The 22,517-nt window shown below is 45.5% G+C and overlaps 2 protein-coding genes across 5 annotated transcripts in view; both read left to right on the plus strand.

Annotated features, from left to right (window-relative positions):
* Positions 1 to 22,517, plus strand: part of adat1 (adenosine deaminase tRNA specific 1) — a 525,603-nt gene that overhangs the window by 218,232 nt on the left and 284,854 nt on the right. The window lies entirely within an intron of this gene.
* Positions 3,155 to 22,517, plus strand: part of exoc3l1 (exocyst complex component 3-like 1) — a 490,744-nt gene continuing 471,381 nt past the window's right edge. For all 4 annotated transcript variants that reach the window (XR_005098156.1, XM_037253561.1, XM_037253562.1 and 1 more), the window contains exon 1: positions 3,155 to 3,328. Coding sequence is in view for 3 of the 4 variants with exons in the window: in XM_037253561.1 (XP_037109456.1) it covers positions 3,295 to 3,328 (34 nt within the window). In the remaining variant the exon portion in view is untranslated. The remainder of the gene's footprint in view (positions 3,329 to 22,517) is intronic.

Raw genomic sequence — 22,517 nt, forward strand, 5'->3', positions numbered from 1 at the left:
GTGACAAAGTAGGCACTGGAACAGTCTACTGACCTTTTTTTCTACAAAATGTATGTCATTGTTAAACAACTCTAAAACTGAGCATTTACAGTAGGCGTTGGTGTAGTTCATTTGACTTTATTCCTCATGAACAAGCATGGTGGGGGCATAGTCGAAAGCAAAGACTGAGAATGTCAGGAAGGCAAACACAGGTCATGAATGACATCCAGGAAGTGGTCTAGATTTAGATTTCCTCTTCATCCCATAGCTCCTTTGGGTGGAGGCTGTGATGAGTGGTCCTTAACGTGCTGACAAAAACATATACAGTACAGTTTTCTTTGGGCTTGTTTTTCCTTTTTCAGGCTCACTCTCACATACAGTGGAATGTTTTTGTTTAATTTGTTGCAGTTGTTTTTTACGATCATAATATTAACATATTCGACATGTATGGAGTGCTGCTTAGTTGTTAAGCGTGTGTGCCTCTGTAATTTTCTAATATGTAAGCAGTTGCGATGAGGTACCGCATCCATTCATTCATCCATTCATTGCACCTTTGAACAAACAGTGTATGTGACATGCAGAAGAAAGAAACTTCTCAATTGGAATGCAAGCTGCACGTCATCCCGGTTGGCTAATCGCACTTATTTTCATTCGCACATCTGGAGGAAACTGTTTCAGGAATGTGCAGTGACCTCTGCAGGGGCAGGTGCTCAATGTTGAAAAGGGGTTATGGAACTTGTTTTGTATGTGGAAAGAATCTAAATATAACATGCATAGAATGCTAATTTGTGGTCATTCAATATAAAGTATTTGTAGTTCCATACTGGACAGCTGGGTTAACAAACCTTTCAAAATTTTTTGGAAATGATAAGGTACTGTAGAGGTGGAGGCTTCAGTGAGGGCATGGACAGGGCTACAATATAAGACTGCATTTTCCTTTAGGATGGAAATAAGTGAGGAAGATATTCTGAAAAAATAGACACTTGCCTTTAGGGCAGGGGTGTTCAAACTCATTCCAGAGGGGTGTATTGGCCCACAATTTCTTTGGCCTCAAGTGCGGAGGGGCGGGGAGCTATTCTTCAACCGGTTTCCTGCCATATATGATACATGCTTGCCAACTTTGGGTTGTGAAAAATTGTTTTTTTTTTTTTCATCGGGTTTTCAGACCCTAATATCAGTCTGTGGACCACTCAGTGACAGGCTGTAGAGAAATTATTTTAAAAATTTCACACATAATTTGGACACACTGACCTGTTCGATGTCAATTGTAGCACTTTACAGCAAATACATTATTCTGTTGAGAGGAGAAAGTGTCATCTTGCAGCATGGGTAATAATTTAACATAACATCTGTCTGTGTAAACAAACAGATGAGACAAAACAACTGTTTGTCTCTTTGCTGTTTAATTTTACTAGCTAGTAATGTGCAGAAAACATCAGAACCTTTATGGAACATTAAACACACATCCATCTCCCGGTTCTTTTCTTCATCCTCTTTGATTTTAAATGTTCATTTTGCGTGCCCTGATTATTAAATTTGCTTCAATAAAGTCTTGTTTCAATTGCCGTATTTCTTGACCCCCGTTAGTTGAGGGCTCCCTGACGCTCCATGTTATGTTGCAAAGTTTTTAGAGTACTGTGCCGTTTGGATGGAGCCCATCTGCTTGCGTTGCTGGACACATGAGCAAGGGAGGGGAGCCTTCGTGGTGAGCAGGTTGGTTGGAGGGAAGCAAGCAAGGAGGAGCCGTGATGCAGGCAAGCGGGAGACACTGTTGAAAATCAGGTCTCCTGCCTAAATGGGGAAATTTGGCAAGTGTGTACTATGTCCCACACACTTACTTCCTATCGTGGCAAAAGCACAAACAGGAAACTGAATTGGAACAACACTAATTCCTTTTACTTGTCGATGGGATCAGCCATTCAGTGTTGAGCTTGAATCTGAGAAACCTGAGCGTGTGGTCTGATCCTCCCACTTCGCCATAACCAACCATTGCGGTGTACTTAAAACAAAAAGAACTTGGTAAAACTACTGTGGGGACGAGGATTATTAAATTAGGTCATACTTTTGCATCAGCTATTAGTTAAATACACTGTATTAGATCTTCTTGGTTTAGAGGAGCACCTTTAGTTGTCTATGTGAAGCCCTTTGAGACTGCTTGTGATTTAGGGCTATACAAATAAACTTGACTTGAGTAGTTGTATTTCCATCCATCCATTGTCTTAACTGTTTATCCTCACAATTGTCTCAGTTCAGGCAGTTGGGGTACACACTGAACTGGTTGCCAGCAAATCGCAGGGCACTCGTAGACAGAAAAAACATTCATACTCTCAATCACATCTAAGGACAATTTATTTTGATTGCCCAATTAACCTACCATGCATATCATTGGAATGTGGGCAGAAACTGGAGTATCTGAAGAAACCCACGCAGGCACGGGGAGAACATGCAAACTTCAGACAGGAACGGAGCCTGAATGAAATTCGCACCTCCGAAATGTGAAGTGACATGCTCACCAGTGCTCCTACGCCTTCATTGTATCTTGGTTTTGTACATAAATTAGAGTACCGGAACTTTTAATACAGAGGGCATCTTTTATTTCTGTCAGTGCCTTTGTAAGCCTTTCTTTTAGAGTGATTTGGGTTTTTTGAGTTTTCAGCAAGTCATGTAATGAAATTGTGATGAATGGTGACAATGTACAAGCGGAGCGTGCTCCATATATATTATCACCTCACTCCACTCCAGTCCAGCTTGTGAAAGTCAATTCAAAATCAAATTAATTTCTGTTTGTTAGTGCCTACAATTATCCCTAGCAAACGTGAGTCCGGGTGGTAACACAGAACAGCTTCAGAAAAATAAAGCAAACATTTTCAAACCTGTGTATCTACTCATATGTTAAATTTAGTGAACAGAAAAACTCAAAACAGGCCTGAGAAAGTCTAATATGAATTGATACATTTACATTACATTAGCATAGCAGCAGCAGCAACAAAAACACTAGCTACAATCTTGCATACTGTTGCAACTTTTGTTCAACTGAGACAAATATTAAAGTATAACATCTTGCTCCCAGTCTCCTGAATGTAGAAAACCTCCCAGTGGACAATGCTCCTTCCCCCGCCTCTCCTTCCCACTCACCACCATCCAAGATAATTCTCTTCCACCCACTGCACTCTCTTCCTGTTGGCGCCACAACAGGAAAATGGCTCAGGGAGTTGGTATAGAGAAAAAGTTGAATGGATAAGTGCTCCATCCTCTTTTCTTATTTTCCGCGTATCTGTCAGGAGACTTGTGCACGGACAGGCGTCTGGAATCACAATGTCATCAGAGAATCATGTTGGTGACAAACCAGGTAATGCTAGACAAAATATAAGATGTTATTAAGTCAATAACACCCTCGTTTTTAAAGAGTCATCATAGAATTGACAGCACTCAATCTGTACGGATTTTGCTTTCAAAACAAAATTACAATTATTTTAAGAGCAAGCAAAATTGGAAGTGGTTGTGGAGATTGACGTAGGCTTGAAGTGTGCTATTGAACAAGGCAAAAATTGCGAAGTGTGCGAAATTCCCTCACTACATCTCCCTTACGTGAGACTGGTTATTGCTGGTGTCATAGCAAAAAGGTTTTGTGTTTGGATCTTGATACAGCACTTTCTTTTTTTCTTTTGTGAAGTTCAGATGTTTTCCATTGCTTGTGCAGGTTCTCTTCAGCCTTCCTCACACATCGAAAGAATGTACTGTCCTACAGGCATACAGGACTGTCTCAGAAAATTAGAATATTGTAATAAAGTTCTTTATTTTCTGTAATGCAATGGACATTTTCAAATGTTTGATTTTGTTTTGCTGTTATAAATCTTTTTTTTTACTTGGTCTGAGGAAATATTCTATTATTTTGAGATAGGATATTTGAGTTTTCTTAAGCTGTATGCCATAATCAGCAATATTAAAATAATAAAAGGCTTGCAATATTTCAGTTGATTTGTAATGAATCCAGAATGTATGACATTTTTGGTTTTTTAATTGCATTACAGAAAATAAAGAACTTTATCACAATATTCTAATTTTCTGAGACAGTCTATTTGGCCATTAAGAACTTTATAAAACCTGTACGTGTAAGCAAGTATGAATTGACAGTGTGCCAGCTGAGTATCCCATCTCTCACTGTTATTAAAGTAGCTGTGATAGGTCCAGGTTAGGGCTGCATGATCTTGGAAAAACATGCAATATGCAATATGGTTGTTATTGATACGTGCGATATTGATAGTATATTTGCCTGATATGGCCAAATCATAAGGTCTATGCAGGGGCAGGGAAGATGCCTGTTGTTTGCTAAAAAAGGCAATGCAGCTGTTACAAACAATTCTGGTGGCAAAGATTGCTCCAACAATCAATACTGGGTACTGTTCAATCAATATGAGGGTTGTGACTGGCACTGTCTTATGTTTGATGTGAGAAATAAGAATCAGAATCAATCCTTATTTGCCACCGTCAGCCATAGACGTCTATTAGACGTCTGGTCTCATATAGACCTAAAATAGACGTCTAAATTAAAAACATTAAATATGATCATATTTCAAAATTTTAAAGTCTGAACCAGCTGTAAGTTGTATAAATAATGTACAGAAGTTGTTTGGATTTGTGTTTAACAAGCGTATTGATCCGTACATGTGAATTGGTTATTTCTGTAACCAGATATAGACGTCTATTTTAGGTTATTTAATAGACGTCTAAATTATGTCTATATATATAGACCTAAAATAGACGTCTATATTAGGTTATTTTATAGACGTCTAAATTACATCTATATATAGACCTAAAATAGACGTCTAAAGTAGGTTATTTTAGATTATTTTATAGACATCTAAATTACGTCTATATATAGACCTAAAATATACGTCTATATTAGATCTATCTGTAGACCTAATTTAGACGTCTATATTAGGTCTACACATAGACTTAATTTAGACGTCTATATTAGGTCTTTAGAATAACCTAAAATCGTCTACACATAGACCGAAAATAGATGACAAAATTAAAGCATCAAATATGAAATATTAATCCTAAACCAATCTGAAATTTGAATTGGCTTGAATTCATTCGTTCCAAACAGGCAAACCACACATAACCAATCAAATGAAGACAAATGCACTGAAAAGCACAAGCAAGGTGAAAGTCATTCAAACTATGACTCTGTACAAACAGAAAAAAATCCACTGCACAAAATAGGCAGAGCCTACCTGTTTGAAAAGGAATTGGAAGTTGCATAAATTTAACATTCAATACTAATATTGTACAGAAGTTGTGATGCTGTTTTAAACAACCATTGATCCGTGTTAATTGTGGTTATGTCAGGCTTCGGGGTGGAGGAATGGAGCGAGGCGACCAAGTGCAGCTTGGACCAGGGTTTATTGTAGAAACCAAAGGGACAGACACGGCAAACTGACGTGACTTAACAACAAACTAACAGGACTAACCGACCAAAACATGAAACAAGAGACAGGAACCCAACAAACCGTGTGACAGTGAGACATGCATTGTCCACATCTCATGCAATGCTCCGACGGCGAGTGACACGCAAACAGAACTTAAATACAACACAGGTAACGAGGGGCAGGTGCGTGTGATTAAACTAATCAAGGGCACACAGGAAGGGAGGGGCGAGCACACAGACACACAGAAACGATGACAACCTATACACATCACAAAACTGGGGACGAGACATGACAGGTTATTTCGGTAACCTGATATTAGGGCTATGGAATAACCTAAAATAGACGTCATAATTAAATCCATCAAATATGATATTTCAAAATATAAAACTCTGAACCAGCTGTAAGTTGTATAAATAATGTACAGAATTTTAAACAATCATTATTAATTTTAACCGTACGTCTCATGTCATGTTCGTCCTTCGCTTTCGAAGATGACCATGTGACTTCACAGTGTCTTATGTGTGCGGAGATGGCTGATGAGGCCAATCCCTGCACGGAATGACCGGTTTCAGTGGGGGCAGGTTAGGGTTGAGTGCTGGTTGGGTGGGAGAGAAGAACTGTCTTTTGTTTTGCGAAGCTGTCGTTTCTGTTCCGCTTCGTGGATGCGTAGCTTTTCAAAGTCTGTAACGCCGTGCTTGACTGCAGAGCGCCAGTTTGGTCGGTGTTGGGCATCGGCCTCCCAGGTCTCTGGGTCCAGACCGCAGCTTTTGAGACTGGCCTTTAGGGTGTCCTTGTACCGCTTCCGCTGGCCGCCACGAGAGCGCTTGCCAAGGTGTAGTTCGCCGTACAGAAACCTTTTTGGAAGGCGTTCGTCTGGCATGCGGCAGACATGACCAGCCCATCTGAGCTGGGAGCGCTTGAGGATGGCATAGATGTTTTCCATCTCTGCCCAGTGGAGGACCTCAGTGTCTGGGATCTTGTCCTGCCATCTGATGTTCAGTAGCTTCCTGAGGCATCCCACGTGGAAGAGTAGTAGTAAGATCGAGTAGTAACAATACCGATGAAGTGTTTGAATCCATAGCTATGAGGAGATCATTAGTCACTTTAGCAAGTGCTGTCTCAGTGGAATGATTAGCTCTAAAACCAGACTGAAAAGATTCATATCGATTATTGGCAACCATGCAATAAATAAGCTGCTGCGCTACTACTTTTCCAAGAAGTTTTGCTATGAATGGGAGGTTTGAAACTGGCCTATAATTACTGAGACAGTCCGGGTCAAGATTTGGTCGCTTAAGTAACGGTTTAATGATAGCGGTTTTAAAGGCTGTTGGCACTATCCCAGAGGAGACAGACAGATTGATTATATTTAAGACGGACGGTCCTAAAATTTGAAATAATTCTTTAAGTAGTTTGGCTGGAAGCGGGTCGAGTAAACATGTTGTTTGTTTAGCCGCACTAACCAATTGTGTAAGCCTTTCAAGGGACACGCTTTTAAAATTTGAGAGGGTTATTGCAGAGGCGTAGCCAGGAATTTTTCCAGTAGGGGCGCACGCCCACAGGAAAAAAAATCGAACATCACCCACGCCGTTCGCTGATCGCTAAAACAACATCCGGGTCCGGGAGGCAAACGGTGAATGGATAACATCGCGCACATAGAATAGCGCAAGCACATTCGCGCAAGACCGAAAGAAAAAAACGGCATGAAAATGAAGAATCGAAAAAGCTAGATTTTTTTCAACCGGGGCGCAGGGAGTCCTAACCGGGGCGCCGCCCCGGCTCGCCCCGGCTTGGCTACGCCTCTGGGTTATTGCATGATCATCAGCGCCGGTAATCGGCGGTCTCGACTGAGCGATTGGAATGGTATTCTTGATCTCATCCCTAATGGATTCAATCTTTCGAGCAAAAAATTTCATGAACTCGTCAGCTGAGTGGAAGGAGCTATCGGGGGTCGGCTGGCGTAGTGTTAGCTTTGCCACTGTATCAAATAGGTATTTAGGATTGTTTTTATTTAGATTAACGACTTGCGAAAAATAACGAGTTTTTGCCAAGATAAGCGCATCTTTATATTTCAGGAGGCTGTCCTGGCATGCCTGATGGAAAACCTCAAGTTTGGTTAAACACCATCTGCGCTCATGCTTTCTACATAATTGCTTAAGCGTATGTGTTTCATCTGTGAACCACGGAGTAGGCAATCTACGGCGAGTTTTCAGACGTAGCGGCGCCACAGAGTCGATGGCATTTAACAATGTCGCATTGAATTCATTTGTAAGATCAATAGAGCCGATATATGCGGGAAATATGGCAGTTGCCGGCGACAGTAACTCATAGCGCAGTTGCAGTCATGGAGTTAATATTACGGCTGCTATAATTCTGATTGCTCTCTTGTCTTTGACAAAGAACTAAAATTTCAAATTTTATTAAGTAATGATCAGACAAAACAGTAGTGTATGGCAGTACTGTTATATTTGAGGTTGCAAGTCCTCGGGATAATACCAGATCTAAGGTATTTCCATTCTTATGCGTTGCTGCCTGTACGGCTTGCGTAAAACCAAACGTATCAGTTAAAGTCGCCGAAGTAAGTGGCTCTGACAGTAAATTCATGTGGATATTGAAATCGCCCATGATTATATTATCCGCATTTGTCACTAGATCAGCCACGAATTCTGAAAATTCATCCAGGAAGCCAGAGTAAGCCCCGGGTGGACGGTAAACAGCAAGATAAAATGACGGTAAAGCGGTGGATCGGACAGTGAGAACTTCCAATGTTTTAAGTACGTTAATCGAACGAGGCCTAAATCTAAGCTCGGAATTTGAGATGAGGGCGACACCCCCACCCTTTTTTCGAGGACGCGCCACATGCGAGCTCACACAATTTGGAGGCGAGGCCTCGTTAAGCGGCAGCAGTTCATTAGGTTTTAACCAGGTCTCGCAAAGACCACAAAGAGGTCATTAACGAGAACTGCTTTCGTATGAAGCGATCTAATATTCATAAAACCGAGTTTAAGCGTAATCGGTCGATCAGGGTTCGTATCTATCGAAGGATTTTTAAACGAAATGCGAGTAAGATTGTGTTCTCTAGGCCTGACATCACCACTCAAATGTTTATTCGCGTGGTGGGACGATACGACCGTGGGAATTTGATAGTAAATATTTGGAACACACGTAAAATTATCTGAAACAAGCACCGTTTCATCAGCGATACCGGTCGGGGTGGAGTGATTGGATTTGTCTACTACCCCAGTAGAAAGTGTGTTCACGTGTACTGTAGCACTATTCAAACTGTGACGCTCTAGTCTACACAAGGAGCTATGTGCATGCTGGAAGTCTAGCCTAGCACTAGTTAACTTTAACTTAACAGACTCCAAACCCATCCTAACAGGTGGTCTAATCAACTGTGCCCTGGCCTGCTCTAAAGTGACCTGTCATGAGTGGCTCAGTAATCTATATTCCTAGAAAGAGTGAAGGCGCCTTCACGGTTAGGGTGAAGGAGGACCAGTTATCTATAAAATACAGTCCCTGCTTTTTACAGAACCCAGCCATCCATCGATTAAGGGAGACTAATCTACTAAACCTCTCATGAGTGCCTCTCCCAGGCAGGGGGTCAGAGACAAATACTCGATGCCGACTCATCTTTCTGGCGGGATCACAAGTCCTCGCTATGTTTTTCTTTGTGATCTCTGATTGTCTCATCGTAACATCATTGGCGCCGACGTGTATCACTATGTCCGAGTAGCTAGTGTTGTTGGAACTACGCTGTTGACTAGGCCTATTGCGAGTCAGCTCCCTAAGATTAGCTTCTATGTCGGGTGCTCTGCCCCCAGAAATACACATTACCGTGGCTGGATTTTTAAGTGTAATATTTCGGGTAATGGAGTCACCTATGACCAAAGTGCGAGGGCCAGTAGACCAAGATGACTTTGGACGGCTATGCGTCTTACCTGGCTCATCGCGATTAGCAAGCCGCTTGGGGCTAATGCTAACTGGGCTAGCGGGCTGACTACAGTCTGCCACATCTACTGTTGTCGCACTATTCTGCTCTAGCTGGCGGACACGTCCCTGTAGCAGGGACAACCTCTCTAAGAGAAGGGTGCAGTTGGTGCACGAAGCCGTACAAACCTCTTGATCCGCAGCCATACTTTGTGTCCGATGATCGACGGTATACAAACGGCCACGAAGCCTCCGCTCTCTCTAATTCTATTCTCTCTAATATCAGGTAACAGAAATACCCACACTTCACACGGATCAATGGTTGTTTAAAACAAAGCATCACAACTTCTATACATTATACATACATCGTCACTCGGGCTAACTGGAAGCCATGGCTGACTGGGGCTGTCCTCAGGCTGCTGAGGGCCAGGGACAAAGCCTTCAGAGCGGGGGATGAGGCTGGCTTGAGGACAGCGAGGGCCGACCTGTCCCGGGGCATCAAGGAGGCGAAAAGGGCGTTCTCTTGCAAGATTACCGCCCACTTCAAGGACAGCAAGGACGCACGGAGCCTTTGGCAGGGCATTCAGACCATCACGGACTACAAGCCCGCGCCGCAGAGCTGTGAGGGCGACATCCGTCTGCTCAACGATCTCAACCGCTTCTTTGCTCGCTTCGACGCTCAGAACAGCACTTGCCCGCTGAAGACCCCTCCCCCTCCACAAGAGCAGCCCCTGTGCCTCTCTACTGATAGCGTGAGGAGGGCGCTTGCCGCTATCCACACCCGTAAGGCGGCGGGCCCTGACAACATCCCAGGTCGAGCGCTGAAGGACTGCGCTGGGGAGCTGACGGGTGTCTTCACGGACATCTTTAACATTTCCCTGCAGCAGGCCGTCGTCCCTTCGTGTTTCAAGGCTGCCACCATCGTACCTGTGCCGAAGAAACCTGCTCCGTCCTGCTTCAATGACTACCGCCCCGTGGCACTGACGCCCATCATCATGAAGTGCTTTGAGCGGCTTGTCATGGAGCACATCAGATCCATTCTCCCCCCCACCATAGACCCCTTCCAGTTTGCGTACCGAGCCAAACGGTCCTCTGAGGATGCCATCTGTTCTGCCCTCCACTCGGCCCTCACCCACCTGGAGAGAAGGGACTCGTATGTGAGATTGCTGTTTGTGGACTTCAGTTCTGCCTTCAACACCATTGTGCCACAACGACTCATCTGCAAACTCGCCAAACTGGGCCTCAGTACCTACCTCTGCAACTGGCAACTAGACTTCCTCTGTCAGAGGCCTCAGGTGGTACGAGTTGGCGACAAAATCTCCGCCAGCATCACGCTGAGCACGGGGGCCCCCCAAGGCTGCGTGCTCAGTCCGCTGCTCTTCACCCTGCTGACGCATGACTGCGCTGCAACCTACAGGACCAACCGCATGGTGAAATTTGCTGACGACACGACTCTGGTGGGTCTCATCACCAAGGGCGACGAGACTCAATACAGGTTGGAGGTTGACCTTCTGACCACGTGGTGCAAGGACAACAACCTCCTGCTGAACGTCAACAAGACCAAGGAGATTGTTGTTGACTTCCGGAAGGGTCACACCCAACACCTGCCGCTGACCATCGATGGTGCTGTGGTGGAGAGAGTGAGCAGCACCAGGTTCCTGGGGGTGCACATCAGTGAGGATCTCTCCTGGTCCACCAACACCGCATCGCTGGCGAAGAAGGCCCAGCGCCGCCTGTACTTCCTGCGGAAACTCAGGCGAGCAAGTGCTCCTCCGGCCGTCATGACTACATTTTACCGTGGCACCATTGAGAGCGTCCTCTCCAGTTGTATCACTGTTTGGGGTGGTAGCTGTACTGAATACAACATGAAGGCCCTGCAGCGCATCGTGAACATGGCTGGTAAGGTTATTGGTGCTTCACTCCCCTCCTTGAAGGACATTTACACCTCCCATCTCACCCGCAAGGCGACCACGATTGTGTGTGATGTGAGTCACCCCGCTCACTCTTTGTTCGATATTCTGCCCTCTGGGAAGAGGTACAGGAGCCTGCGCTCCCGCACCACCAGACTCACCAACAGCTTAATTCTCCAGGCTGTTAGGATCCTGAACTCTCTCCCCCCTTCTGCGTAGCGTCCTGTACTTTTGCGCTATATTCTGACTGTCTGCTGTATGCACACTTGCTCCATTTTTGCTCCTCTTATTTATTGTGTTATTTGTTTATTTATTATTTATTCATCACTCTTATTTATTCATTGTTTGTGCCTTCTTGTTTTTATTTTTTTGTGTTGTTTACTTGTATGTATTGTTGGAGCCAATTTAGTTTCCTTAGCTTAAATTCTTATTTTTGTTTAAGATTCGCTGGCCTTGGGCCATGGACCTTTATTTGACAAAGCCTTTGGTCACCTGATCAGTCACCTGATCAGGGAAATAAATAGGCTGCTCCCACTTGGTAGTCAGTCTCAGTTAGACAAGGAAGGAAGACAGACATACTGCATATTCAAAGGACAGCTGATGGAATCACAGACCACAAGGGGAACCCCAGTGGATCTGAAATGGCAATAAATAGTGGATTGGTCTCACTGGAAAATGGAAGCATTGGATCCAGTGACGATCATTGCACCTTAGCTATTGTACCCGTTCAAGTGAAGCTGAGTAAGTCCAACCATGTTGTCCAGACGTATGCATTCCTTGATCCAGGCAGCTCCGCCACATTTTGCACTGAGAGTCTCCGACGACGTCTAAATGCAAGAGGAAGAAATCACAGGATCCTTTTGCGAACTATGGGTCAAGAAAAACCCACCGACAGCATCGTCGTCAGCGGCTTAGAAGTAAGCAGTCTGGAAGGGAAATTTTTCTATGGACTGCCTGATGTTTACACACAGAAAGAATTTCCAGTCAGCAAAGGCCACATACCAAAGCAGAAGGATGTGAAGAAATGGCCACACTTGAAGGATGTATTTCTGCCTACCATTGATGCTGACATCGATCTCTTGATTGGAACAAATGTGCCCAAACTCATGGAGCCATGGAGGGTGATTAATAGTAACGGCAATGGACCTTTTGCAACCAAAACCCTGCTGGGCTGGGTTGTCAGTGGTCTCCTCCATGATGAGCACACAAGTCTGAGTAAGCAAGGCAAGCCATATGTTTACACCAATCGGATTTCTGTGGAAATTGTACATGACCTTCTGGTGCAGCAACTCAACCATGACTTTCCGGAGAGTGCATATGAAAAGGAAGAAATGTCTCAAGAGGATCTGAGATTTCTAAACATAATGAACACCTCAGTCAAAGTACAAGATGGACACTATCAATTGCCGCTGCCGTTTAAAGGACATTCCAGAATGCCCAACAACCGTATGATGGCAGCGCAGCGGGCTGAGCCTTTGAGGCGCAAGTTTGGAAGGAACACCATTTTTAGGGAAGAATACGCATTGTTCATGAACACCATGGTGAAATGTGGACATGCTGAACTCGTACCAAACCAGGAAGAGCCAATACAGAATGGCAAAGGCTGGTACATACCCCACCATGGAGTACGTCATCCCAAAAAAGGAAACTTGCGAGTGGTTTTTGATTGCTCCGCATCTTACCAAGGAACATCTCTCAACAATGAAGTCTTGAAGGGCCCAAATCTTACAAACTCCTTAATTGGTGTCCTGCTACGTTTCTGTCATGGGAATGTAGCCATACTGGCAGATGTAGAGAAGATGTATTATCAGGTAAAGATACCACCAGAGCATGTTGACTTTTTGCGCTTCTTGTGGTGGGAGGATGGCAACACGTCTCAGCCTCTCATGGAATACAGGATGACAGTGCATATCTTCGGCGCAACATCATCAGCCAGTTGTGCCAGTTATGCCTTAAAGAGGACAGCTGAGGATAACAAAGGCAGCTTTTCAGCTGAAGCAGTGAACACAGTCCTCAACAACTTCTATGTTGATGATTTGCTGAAGTCCGTGGATACAGAGACCGATGCCATTCAACTGTGCAAGGAGTTGAAAGCTCTGTGTGCAGCAGGAGGTTTCAATCTCACCAAGTGGTCCAGTAACAGCCGAAACGTCTTGGTCCACATTCCTGAATGTGAAAGGGCTAAGGGAGTGAAGGACTTGGACCTAGACCTGGACGACCTGCCACTAGAAAGGACCCTTGGTGTGCACTGGAGTGCAGAAGATGACGTCTTCAAATTCCACGTGGCTCTCAAAGAGCAACCATGCACCAGGCGAGGCATCCTGTCCACGGTTAGTTCAATCTATGACCCGCTAGGATTTCTTGCCCCAGTGACTTTTCCAGCAAAACATCTGTTGCAGGAACTTTGCAGGCTGAACCTTACCTGGGACGAAGACATACCGAACACTCATGCACAATCCTGGAAACGTTGGCTGCATAGCCTTCGGACTCTTACAGCCTTCAACATCACCCGCAGTTTCAAACCAAAGAACTTTGGAAAAGTTGAACATGCACAATTGCACCACTCTTGCGATGCAAGTGAAGTAGGATATGGCATGGTGACGTATCTGAGGTTGGTCAGCAGTAAGGAGCAGGTACATGTGAAGTTTGTGATAGGGAAATCAAGAGTGGCACCGTTGAAATTTACGACAAGCCCACGTCTGGAGCTGACTGCTGCAGTGCTGGCAGTTCGTGTAGAAGGGATGCTCGTAGATGAATTAAAAATGGACTTGGAACCATCCGTGTTTTGGACAGACAGTACGACAGTGTCGAAATACATAAAGAATGACAATAGACGATTTCACACATTTGTTGCAAATCGTGTAAATGCAATCAGAAGCAGGTCTGATGTATTACAGTGGAAACACATTCCTGGAAAATTGAACCCAGCAGACTATGCATCCCGCGGATTAAACACTGCAGACTTTCTGAAAGGCAACAACTGGATCAATGGTCCCAAATTCCTGAAAGACTTAACCCAGCACTGGCCCAACGTACCTGTCGACCTTGCTATTCCTCCAGATGACTCAGAATTGAGAAGAGAAGTTCAAGTACATGCCACGTTAGCCAGTACCCATGATCCAACTAGTGTGTTGCTGAATTACTTCTCCACTTGGAATAAACTCAGAAGAGCCGTTGCCTGGTTCCTGAAGCTGAGTTTGCTCACACAATGTGTTCTCAAAAGAAAGGGGGGCTTAAAGGCAGACATGGCTGGCCCTAAGACACTCTCTGTTCAAGACCCGGAAGAGGCAGAAGAAGCCATTGTGAAGTTCTGCCAAAATCAAGGATTTCCACAGGAGATGGCATGCTTGCACAACGGAAGGAATGTCAACCGGAAAAGCTCCATCTTCAGACCGGACCCAGTCCTTGACCATGGCTTATTGAGGGTTGGTGGTCGCCTGAGCAGGATGGCTATGCCAGAGGTACCGAAACATCCAGCTATCTTGCCTAAACGGCATCACGTTTCTGAGCTTCTGCTTCAACACATTCATCAGCAAGTTGGCCATTGTGGCAGAAATCACATCTTGGCAAGTTTAAGGCAAAAATATTGGATTCCTTGTGCAAATTCTCTTGCAAGGGAAATTGTGAACAATTGTGTCCCCTGCAGGCGGACCTTTGCACGTGCAGGTGAACAAAAGATGGCCGATCTGCCAATTGATCGTTTGTTTCCTGACCTCCCTCCATTCTCACATGTTGGAGTGGATTACTTTGGACCAATAGAGGTGAGAAGAGGGCGTGGCATGGTAAAACGTTATGGCGTGCTATTTACTTGCCTGACTACTAGAGCAGTCCATTTGGAAGTAGCACACTCATTGGATACAGACCTCTTGCGTGAATGCGTTTAGGCGCTTCATAGCCAGAAGAGGCCAAGTGAAAGAATTAAGGTCGGACAATGGAACTAATTTGATCTCTGCTGAAAAGGAGCTACGGGAAGCACTGAAACGATGGAACATGGATCAAATTGAGCGTAGTCTTATCCAGAAAGGTGTCAAGTGGACGTTCAATCATCCAGCCGGTGCACACCATGGAGGCATCTGGGAGCGCATAATAAGAATGGTGAAAAGGATATTATCCTCCATCACAAACCAGCAGTCTTTGGATGAGGTTTAGTAACAGTAATGTGCGAGGTTGAATCCATCCTGAACAGCCGTCCTTTGACAACCGTTCCAGTGACCCTAATGACTTGGAACCACTGACGCCTAATCACCTACTGCAGCTAAAGGTCCAGCCCGTGCTTCCACCAGGAACATTCAAACAGGAAGACTTGTATGCCCGAAGGTGATGGCGGCAAACACAGTATATCGCAGATCTTTTCTGGACACTGTGGATACGGGAATATGTTCCACTCATGCAAGAACGATCCAAATGGTCCCGCATCAGGCCAACTTTGGTGTGGGAGACATTGTTGTGATAGCTGATCCTACAGCACCGCGAGGCTCATGGGTGATCGGAAGAGTAATCGAAGCCATAGCAGATTCCAAGGGCCTTGTTCGTTCTGTGAGACTACAAACTAGAACCAACCAGCTCTTACGGCCCATCAGCAAGATCTACCTGTTGGTAAAAGCCAACAATCAACATTGAACAAAGACTGCGCATGTGCTTACATTTGCAATACATTCGTACACTGATACTTGCACACATTTGTAGTATAATTGGAAGTAAAATTTAAAATTAGAATTAAGAAATTAATAACATTGTTTATTTTTTGAAAATTGCCCCCATTGTGAATTTTTTGTTATAGCCACACGTGGTAGCTATAAGGGGCCGGATATGTTGGAGCCAATTTAGTTTCCTTAGCTTAAATTCTTATTTTTGTTTAAGATTCGCTGGCCTTGGGCCATGGACCTTTATTTGACAAAGCCTTGGTCACCTGATCAGTCACCTGATCAGGGAAATAAGATTCAAGATTCAAGAGTTTTTATTCGCCATGTTTGAGCGTGCCAAACAAGGAATTTGACTTCGGTAAAACACACCCTCTTTCAACATATAGGTGACTAACAACACTCAGGACATGTGAATAATGGCAAAAACAGTGTAGACAAATTCAAAAAGGTGTGAAGAGCAGGATGTTATTGCACAGTAATGCTCTGAGACCTATGAGTGGTGTGAGTTCATCAGAGCAACAGCCTGGGGGAGAAGCTGTCTCGGTGTCTGCTGGTTTTGGCGTACCGAGCTCTATAACGCCGTCCGGAGGGGAGTAGTTCAAAACAGACTGCAACCTGGGGAGAAGGGTCTGTAGAGATGTTCCTTGCACGTTCCTGGTCCTGGACAGGTACAAGTCTTGGATAGATGGGAGGTTGATTCCAATGATCTTTTCTGCAGTCCTGATTGTCCGTTGCAGTCTGTGCTTGTCTTGTTTGGAGGCTGATCCAAACCAGACAGTGATGGAGGTGCAGAGGACAGACTGGATGTGGCAGTGTAGAAGGTCTTCAGAAGCTCTCGCGGCAGGTTGAACTTCTTGAGCTGTCTCAGGAAGTACAGCCTCTGCTGGGCCTTCTTCCGGACAGAGTCTATGTGGCCGGTCCACAAATAGGCTGCTCCCACTTGGTAGTCAGTCTCAGTTAGACAAGGAAGGAAGACAGTAGTGACATAGTTTTTTACCGCTAAAAAGCCCACTTCAAGCTACTTCAAGTCTGCTCCAAGCTTGTAGTTTTTGGAACTTGAAACTTGGAATTTAGAAACCACACTTTAGTTTACTTCTTTGAACCCTTTATGTTGAAACCTTAGTTGATTTACAAACAATTTGGATTTGTACCTGTGTGCCACCTGTTTGCCTGCCTGCCATTCCCTCTCCCCCTCGGCCTGCCTGCCATTGCCTCTCTACCTCGGCCTGCATGCCTGCTTGCCTCCATTTGGACATTCTACCTCCACCTTCAAAAGGGTATGAGCAACAGCTGTACACAGTGTTTTAAGATAAGCGTGTGACAAGAACTATACAACATCTAACCTTTGAAATTTAAACTGAACTGAAACTGACACTCACATGTATATTGTGTACTATGTCTTGTCACCGTGGGATAGTGGGAACGTAATTTCGATTTCTTTGTGTCTTGGCATGTGAAGAAATTGACAATAAAGCCGACTTTGACTTTATCTATGCATGTCACGCACCGGTGTCGTCCAGCCACACCCCCTTGTCACCCGCGATCACTGGGTCACCTGTCGCGGGCTGATTGGGAGCGCTATATTAGCGCGGCCAGCGCAACACTTCTTGTCAGCTTGTCTCGTGATGTCTGCGTGCACACCGGTCCCTTCCACAGCTGCTCTACTTAGAGATCACCCGTCTGCCACGTCCAGTCCTCGCCAGTGCGAAGCCCAGCCGACAGCTCCTTCACCTGGCTTGCCATACGGCTAACCACCCCCCGACGAGCGCAGCCTCGCCCGATCGCCGCTTCAGCTCCCCAGCGTTCCCCTCTCCATCCACAATAAAGACTGCTTCACTTGCATTTGGCTGTACTGTCCGATCTCTCACACTGCAACTTACAGAATGGCTTTGGGTTTAATATTTTATATTCGATGGATTTAATTTTGTCGTATATTTTAGGTTATTCCATAGCCCCAATGACACTTTACACGGACCAATGGTTGTTTAAAACAAAGCAACACAACTTGTTTTGGGTTTAATATGATCATATTTGATGGATTTAATTTTGTCATCTATTTTAGGTTATTCCATAGGTCACAAAAATAACCACACGTCACACGGGTCAATGGTTGTTTAAAACAAAGCAACACGACTTCTGTACATTATGTATACAACTTACAGAATGGTTTTGGGTTTAATATATCATATTTGATGATTTAATTTTATCATCTATTTTAGGTCTATGTGTAGACCTAAAATAGATGTCTATTTTAGGTTGTTCTATAGACCTAAAATCGATGCCTAAATTTGGTCTGTGTAGACCTAAAATAGACGTCTAAATTAGGTCTACGCATCGACCTAATAAGAGGAACTTTATTAATCTCACGTGTGAGAAACTGCATGTAACAACAGCTCGATTTACAGGAAGGTACAAGTTGGGGGATAAAAGTGCAAAAAGAGACTTCAGGAGACTTCAGGACCGTAGTCTTCCGGCATAATAAATAGAATACACTATAAAAAAAATAAATATGGAAAAATAACAGCAATTGTAGCAAAACTAAAAATATGCGCTATGAATATTTACAGAAGGAGATAAAAAAGTGGTAAAGTGTCGTAAAGTGTATGGAGTTTAGCAGTGCTAATTACAAAGAGAAATATTGCACGGGTTATAGGAGTGAAATAGATCTATGCATTGTGTGGCAGAAAATATTGCACATTGGGCTTAAATTGCACATTGGGGTTAAGAATTGCACGTTACGGGGAAAGTATTGCACAGAAGGATGTGTTTACAGGTTGTCATTATACAGCCTGATTGCGGTGGGGATGAAGGAGCTGCGATAGCGTTCCTTCTTACACGGGGGGAGTCTGAGTCTCTGACTGAAGGAGCTGCGCAAGTTCTCCAAAGTCAGATGCAGTGGGTGAGAGGGGTTGTTCCTGATGGATGCTAGCCTAGCTAGCACCCTCCTCTCGCCCACCTCCTCAACAGTGTCAAGAGGGCAGCCCACCACAGAGCTGGCCCTCTTAACCAGTTTGTTAAGCCTCTTCCTATCCCTCTCTGTGCTGCTCGGAGCCCAACAGACCACAGCGTAGAGGATGGCAGAGGCTACCACTGAGTCATAAAAGATTTTTAACAGAGGCCTGCTCACTCCAAAGGAGTTGAGTCTCCTCAGGAGGTGGAGGCGACTCTGTCCTTTCTTGTAGACGGCGTTCATGTGATCAGTCCAGTTCAGTTTATTGTTGAGGTGAACACCCAGGTACCTAAAACTGTCCACGACCTCAATGTCCCGACCCTGGATGTTCACGGGTGAGTGGGGAGGTGCTCCTCTCCTAAAGTCAATCACCAGCTCCTTCGTCTTACTGGTGTTCAAGCACAGGTGATTGTGCTCACACCAGTCCACAAAGGCGCTGATGGCCGACAGGTACTCCAGCTCGCCCCCCTTAGACATACAGCCAACAATAGCTGAGTCATCGGAGAACTTCTGGAGATAGCAGATATCAGTGTTATACGTGAAGTCCGAGGTGTACAGTGTGAAAAGGAATGGAGACAGGACTGTGCCCTGAGGTGCTCCAGTGCTGCAGACTACCACCTCTGATCGGCAGCCATGCAGTTGCACGTACTGGGGCCGGTTAGTGAGGTAGTCAATGGTCCAGTCAGTGAGGTGATGGTCCACTCCAGTGTCTAGCATCTTCACTCGTAGCAGGGCCGGCGAGATGGTATTGAAGGCACTGGAGAAGTCAAAGAATATAGACGTTGATCAGGTTACAGATATAACCACACTTCACCCGGATCAATGGTCATTCAAAACAAAACAATGCAACCTCTGTTCATTATTTATACAACCTACAGCTGTTTTATGGTTTAATATTTCATATTTAATGGATTTAAATTTGTCGTCTATCTTAGGTCTATATATAGACCTAATTTAGACATGTATTTTAGGTCTACACATAGACCTAATTTAGTCGTCTATTTTAGGTCAATAAAGTAACCTAAAATAAACGTCTATATCAGGTTACAGAAATAACCACTTCACATGTACGGATCAATATAGTTGTTAAAAACAAAGCCAAACCACTTCTGTACATTATTTATACAAATTACAGCTGGTTGAGACTTTAAAATTTCGAAATATCAGAGAGAGAGAGAGTCAGAGTCAGCTTTATTGTCAATTCCTTCATGCTAAGACACACAAAGAAACCGAAATACCGTTCCCCCTATCCCACGGTGACGAGACACAGCACACGATTAACACACAAGTAAAACAACGGGGAGAGAGTTCAGGACCCCAACAGCCTGGAGATCACAAACTTCGCCAGTGGCGAGCAGTGCTGGCATCCCACAACAAAGTCCCGGCACCATTCGTCACGGATGTAGACGCACAGTCCACCTCCTCGCGATGTTCCCCCTCGTACAATGGCCCGGTCCGCCCGATAGCACGCCATCCGCTCCAGATGCACAGCAGCTACGCACTGTCCGGTCCGCAGAACTCAGCAGGCATGTTGATGTCCAGCGATCGAACGTTCGCCAGAAGAATGGAAGGCACGGCCGGGCGAGCTGGGTTGGCCGCCAGCCAGGCCCGGACGCCCAACCGGGGGAGGAATAGCAGGCGAGTCCGGCGACGCTCCAGGACGGAGCAGACCGAGCGCCTTTAATGTCCCCGCTTCAAAGTCCAGATCGCCACAAAACTCGCTTCCGCCGATGTCGAGCAGAACCAGCCCGCCGCACTTGTAGCACAACCCGGTACGACGAGACGAACACGCAAAACTGGCGGACAAACCCACATTAAACGACAAAACAAAACACCGTTCGGGACAGAGAGGCCGCTGCGTGTGCACGCGCCGCCATCTTACTTCCGTGATATGATATGAAATATGATCATATTTGATGTTTTTAATTTAGATGTCTATTTTAGGTCTGTACATAGACCAATTTTAGACATCTAAATTAGGTCTATACATAGACCAGACGTCTAATAGACGTCTATAGCAACATTCAGGACAACATGTGCAAAAATTGACAATTATTCTCAAACACCCCCTGATCTTAAACTCCCAGGAGGGCAAGGAAAAACTCAAATCTCCTACTAGGGGAAACCTTGAGAAGAGACCACAGATGGGATGATCCCTCTTCCAGGATAACAAGGCTGCAATGGATGCAGAGAGGACACATAATATGGGCAATCCAAAGGTAAAGCATCGAGAGCAGGATGTTATTGCACAGTAATGACTCTGAGACTCTATGAGTGGTGTGAGTTCATCAGAGCGAAAGCCTGGGGGAAGAAGCTGTGTCTGTGTCTGCTGGTTTTGGCGTACAGTGGTCTTTAATGCCGTCCGGAGGGGAGTAGTTCGAACAGACTGCGACCTGGGTGAGAAGGGTCTGTAGCGATGTTACTAGCACGTTTCCTGGTCCTGGACAGGTACAAGTCCTGGATAAATGGGAGGTTGGTCCCGATTATCTTTTCTGCAGTCCTGATTGTCCGTTGCAGTCTGTGCTTGTCTTGTTTGGTGGCTGATCCAAACCAGACAGTGATGGAGGTGCAGAGGATAGACTGGATGATGGCAGTATAGAAGGCCTTCAGCAGCTCCTGTGGCAGGTTGAACTTCCTGAGATGTCTCAGAAAGTACAGCTTCTGCTGGGCCTTCTTCCGGACAGAGTCTATGTGGCTGGTCCATTACAGGTCCCGAGAGATTGTGGATCCTTGGAACTTGAAGGTGTCTGTGGAGAGAATAGTATTACTATGGATAGTGAGGGGTGGAAGTGGTGAAGGGTCTCGCCTGACGTCCACTGTCATCTCCACGGTCTTGAGCGGGTTCAGCTCCAGGTGGTTTTGGCTGCACCAGTGGACCAGCCGCTCCACCTCCTGTCTGTACGCAGTCTCGTCACCGTCCCGGATCAGTCCGATTGTCTTGTCTCGTTCCCAGTTTGGTTATGTGTGTAGATTGTCATCGTGTCTGTGTGCTCGCCCCTCCCTTCCTGTGTGCCCGTGATTAGTGTAATCATACTCACCTGCCTCTTGTTACCTGTGTTGTATTTAAGTTCTGTTTGTGTGTCACTCCCTGTGGGAGCATTGCCTGCATGCATTTGCTGCTGTCATGGAAGGCCACCCTGTCTGTTTTGTCTCACGTCTCTGTTCGGTTCCTGTTATTGATTTTGTCAGTCAGTTATGTTAGTTTGCCGGGTATGTCTTTTGAGTTCGTCAATAAACCCTGGTCCAAGCTGCACTTGGTCGCCCTGCTCCATTTCCACACTCCGTTCGTGACAGAATGCTCCGACCATCACAGCGACCAGCGCTTGGACCTTCCACCATCAGCTCCCGTCCGCGACGCCCGATCCACGTCCATCGTCCGAGCAGGTTCCAGCGCCATAGGCTTCGCAGCCATCATCGGACTTCGCTGCCGAGACGCCGGACCCGCGGCGGCCATCGGAGTGCCTCCCAGCGTCATCAGACTCGCGGCCGCCACCGGGCTCCACCCCAGCGTTGCAGGACCCGCGGGCGTCGCCAGAGTCCAAGCCAGCTGCGCCGGACCCGCGATCGTCCATGGCCCACTGCTGCAGCGCGTGCTGACTCTTGCCGCTGCCACAGCTCCGCCTTACGAATGCCACTGATCGCTGTCCGGACTTTCGCGTGCCGCTGATTGCGGCGA

The sequence above is a fragment of the Syngnathus acus genome, chromosome 6, assembly GCF_901709675.1.
Source record: "Syngnathus acus chromosome 6, fSynAcu1.2, whole genome shotgun sequence".
NCBI lineage: Eukaryota > Metazoa > Chordata > Actinopteri > Syngnathiformes > Syngnathidae > Syngnathus > Syngnathus acus.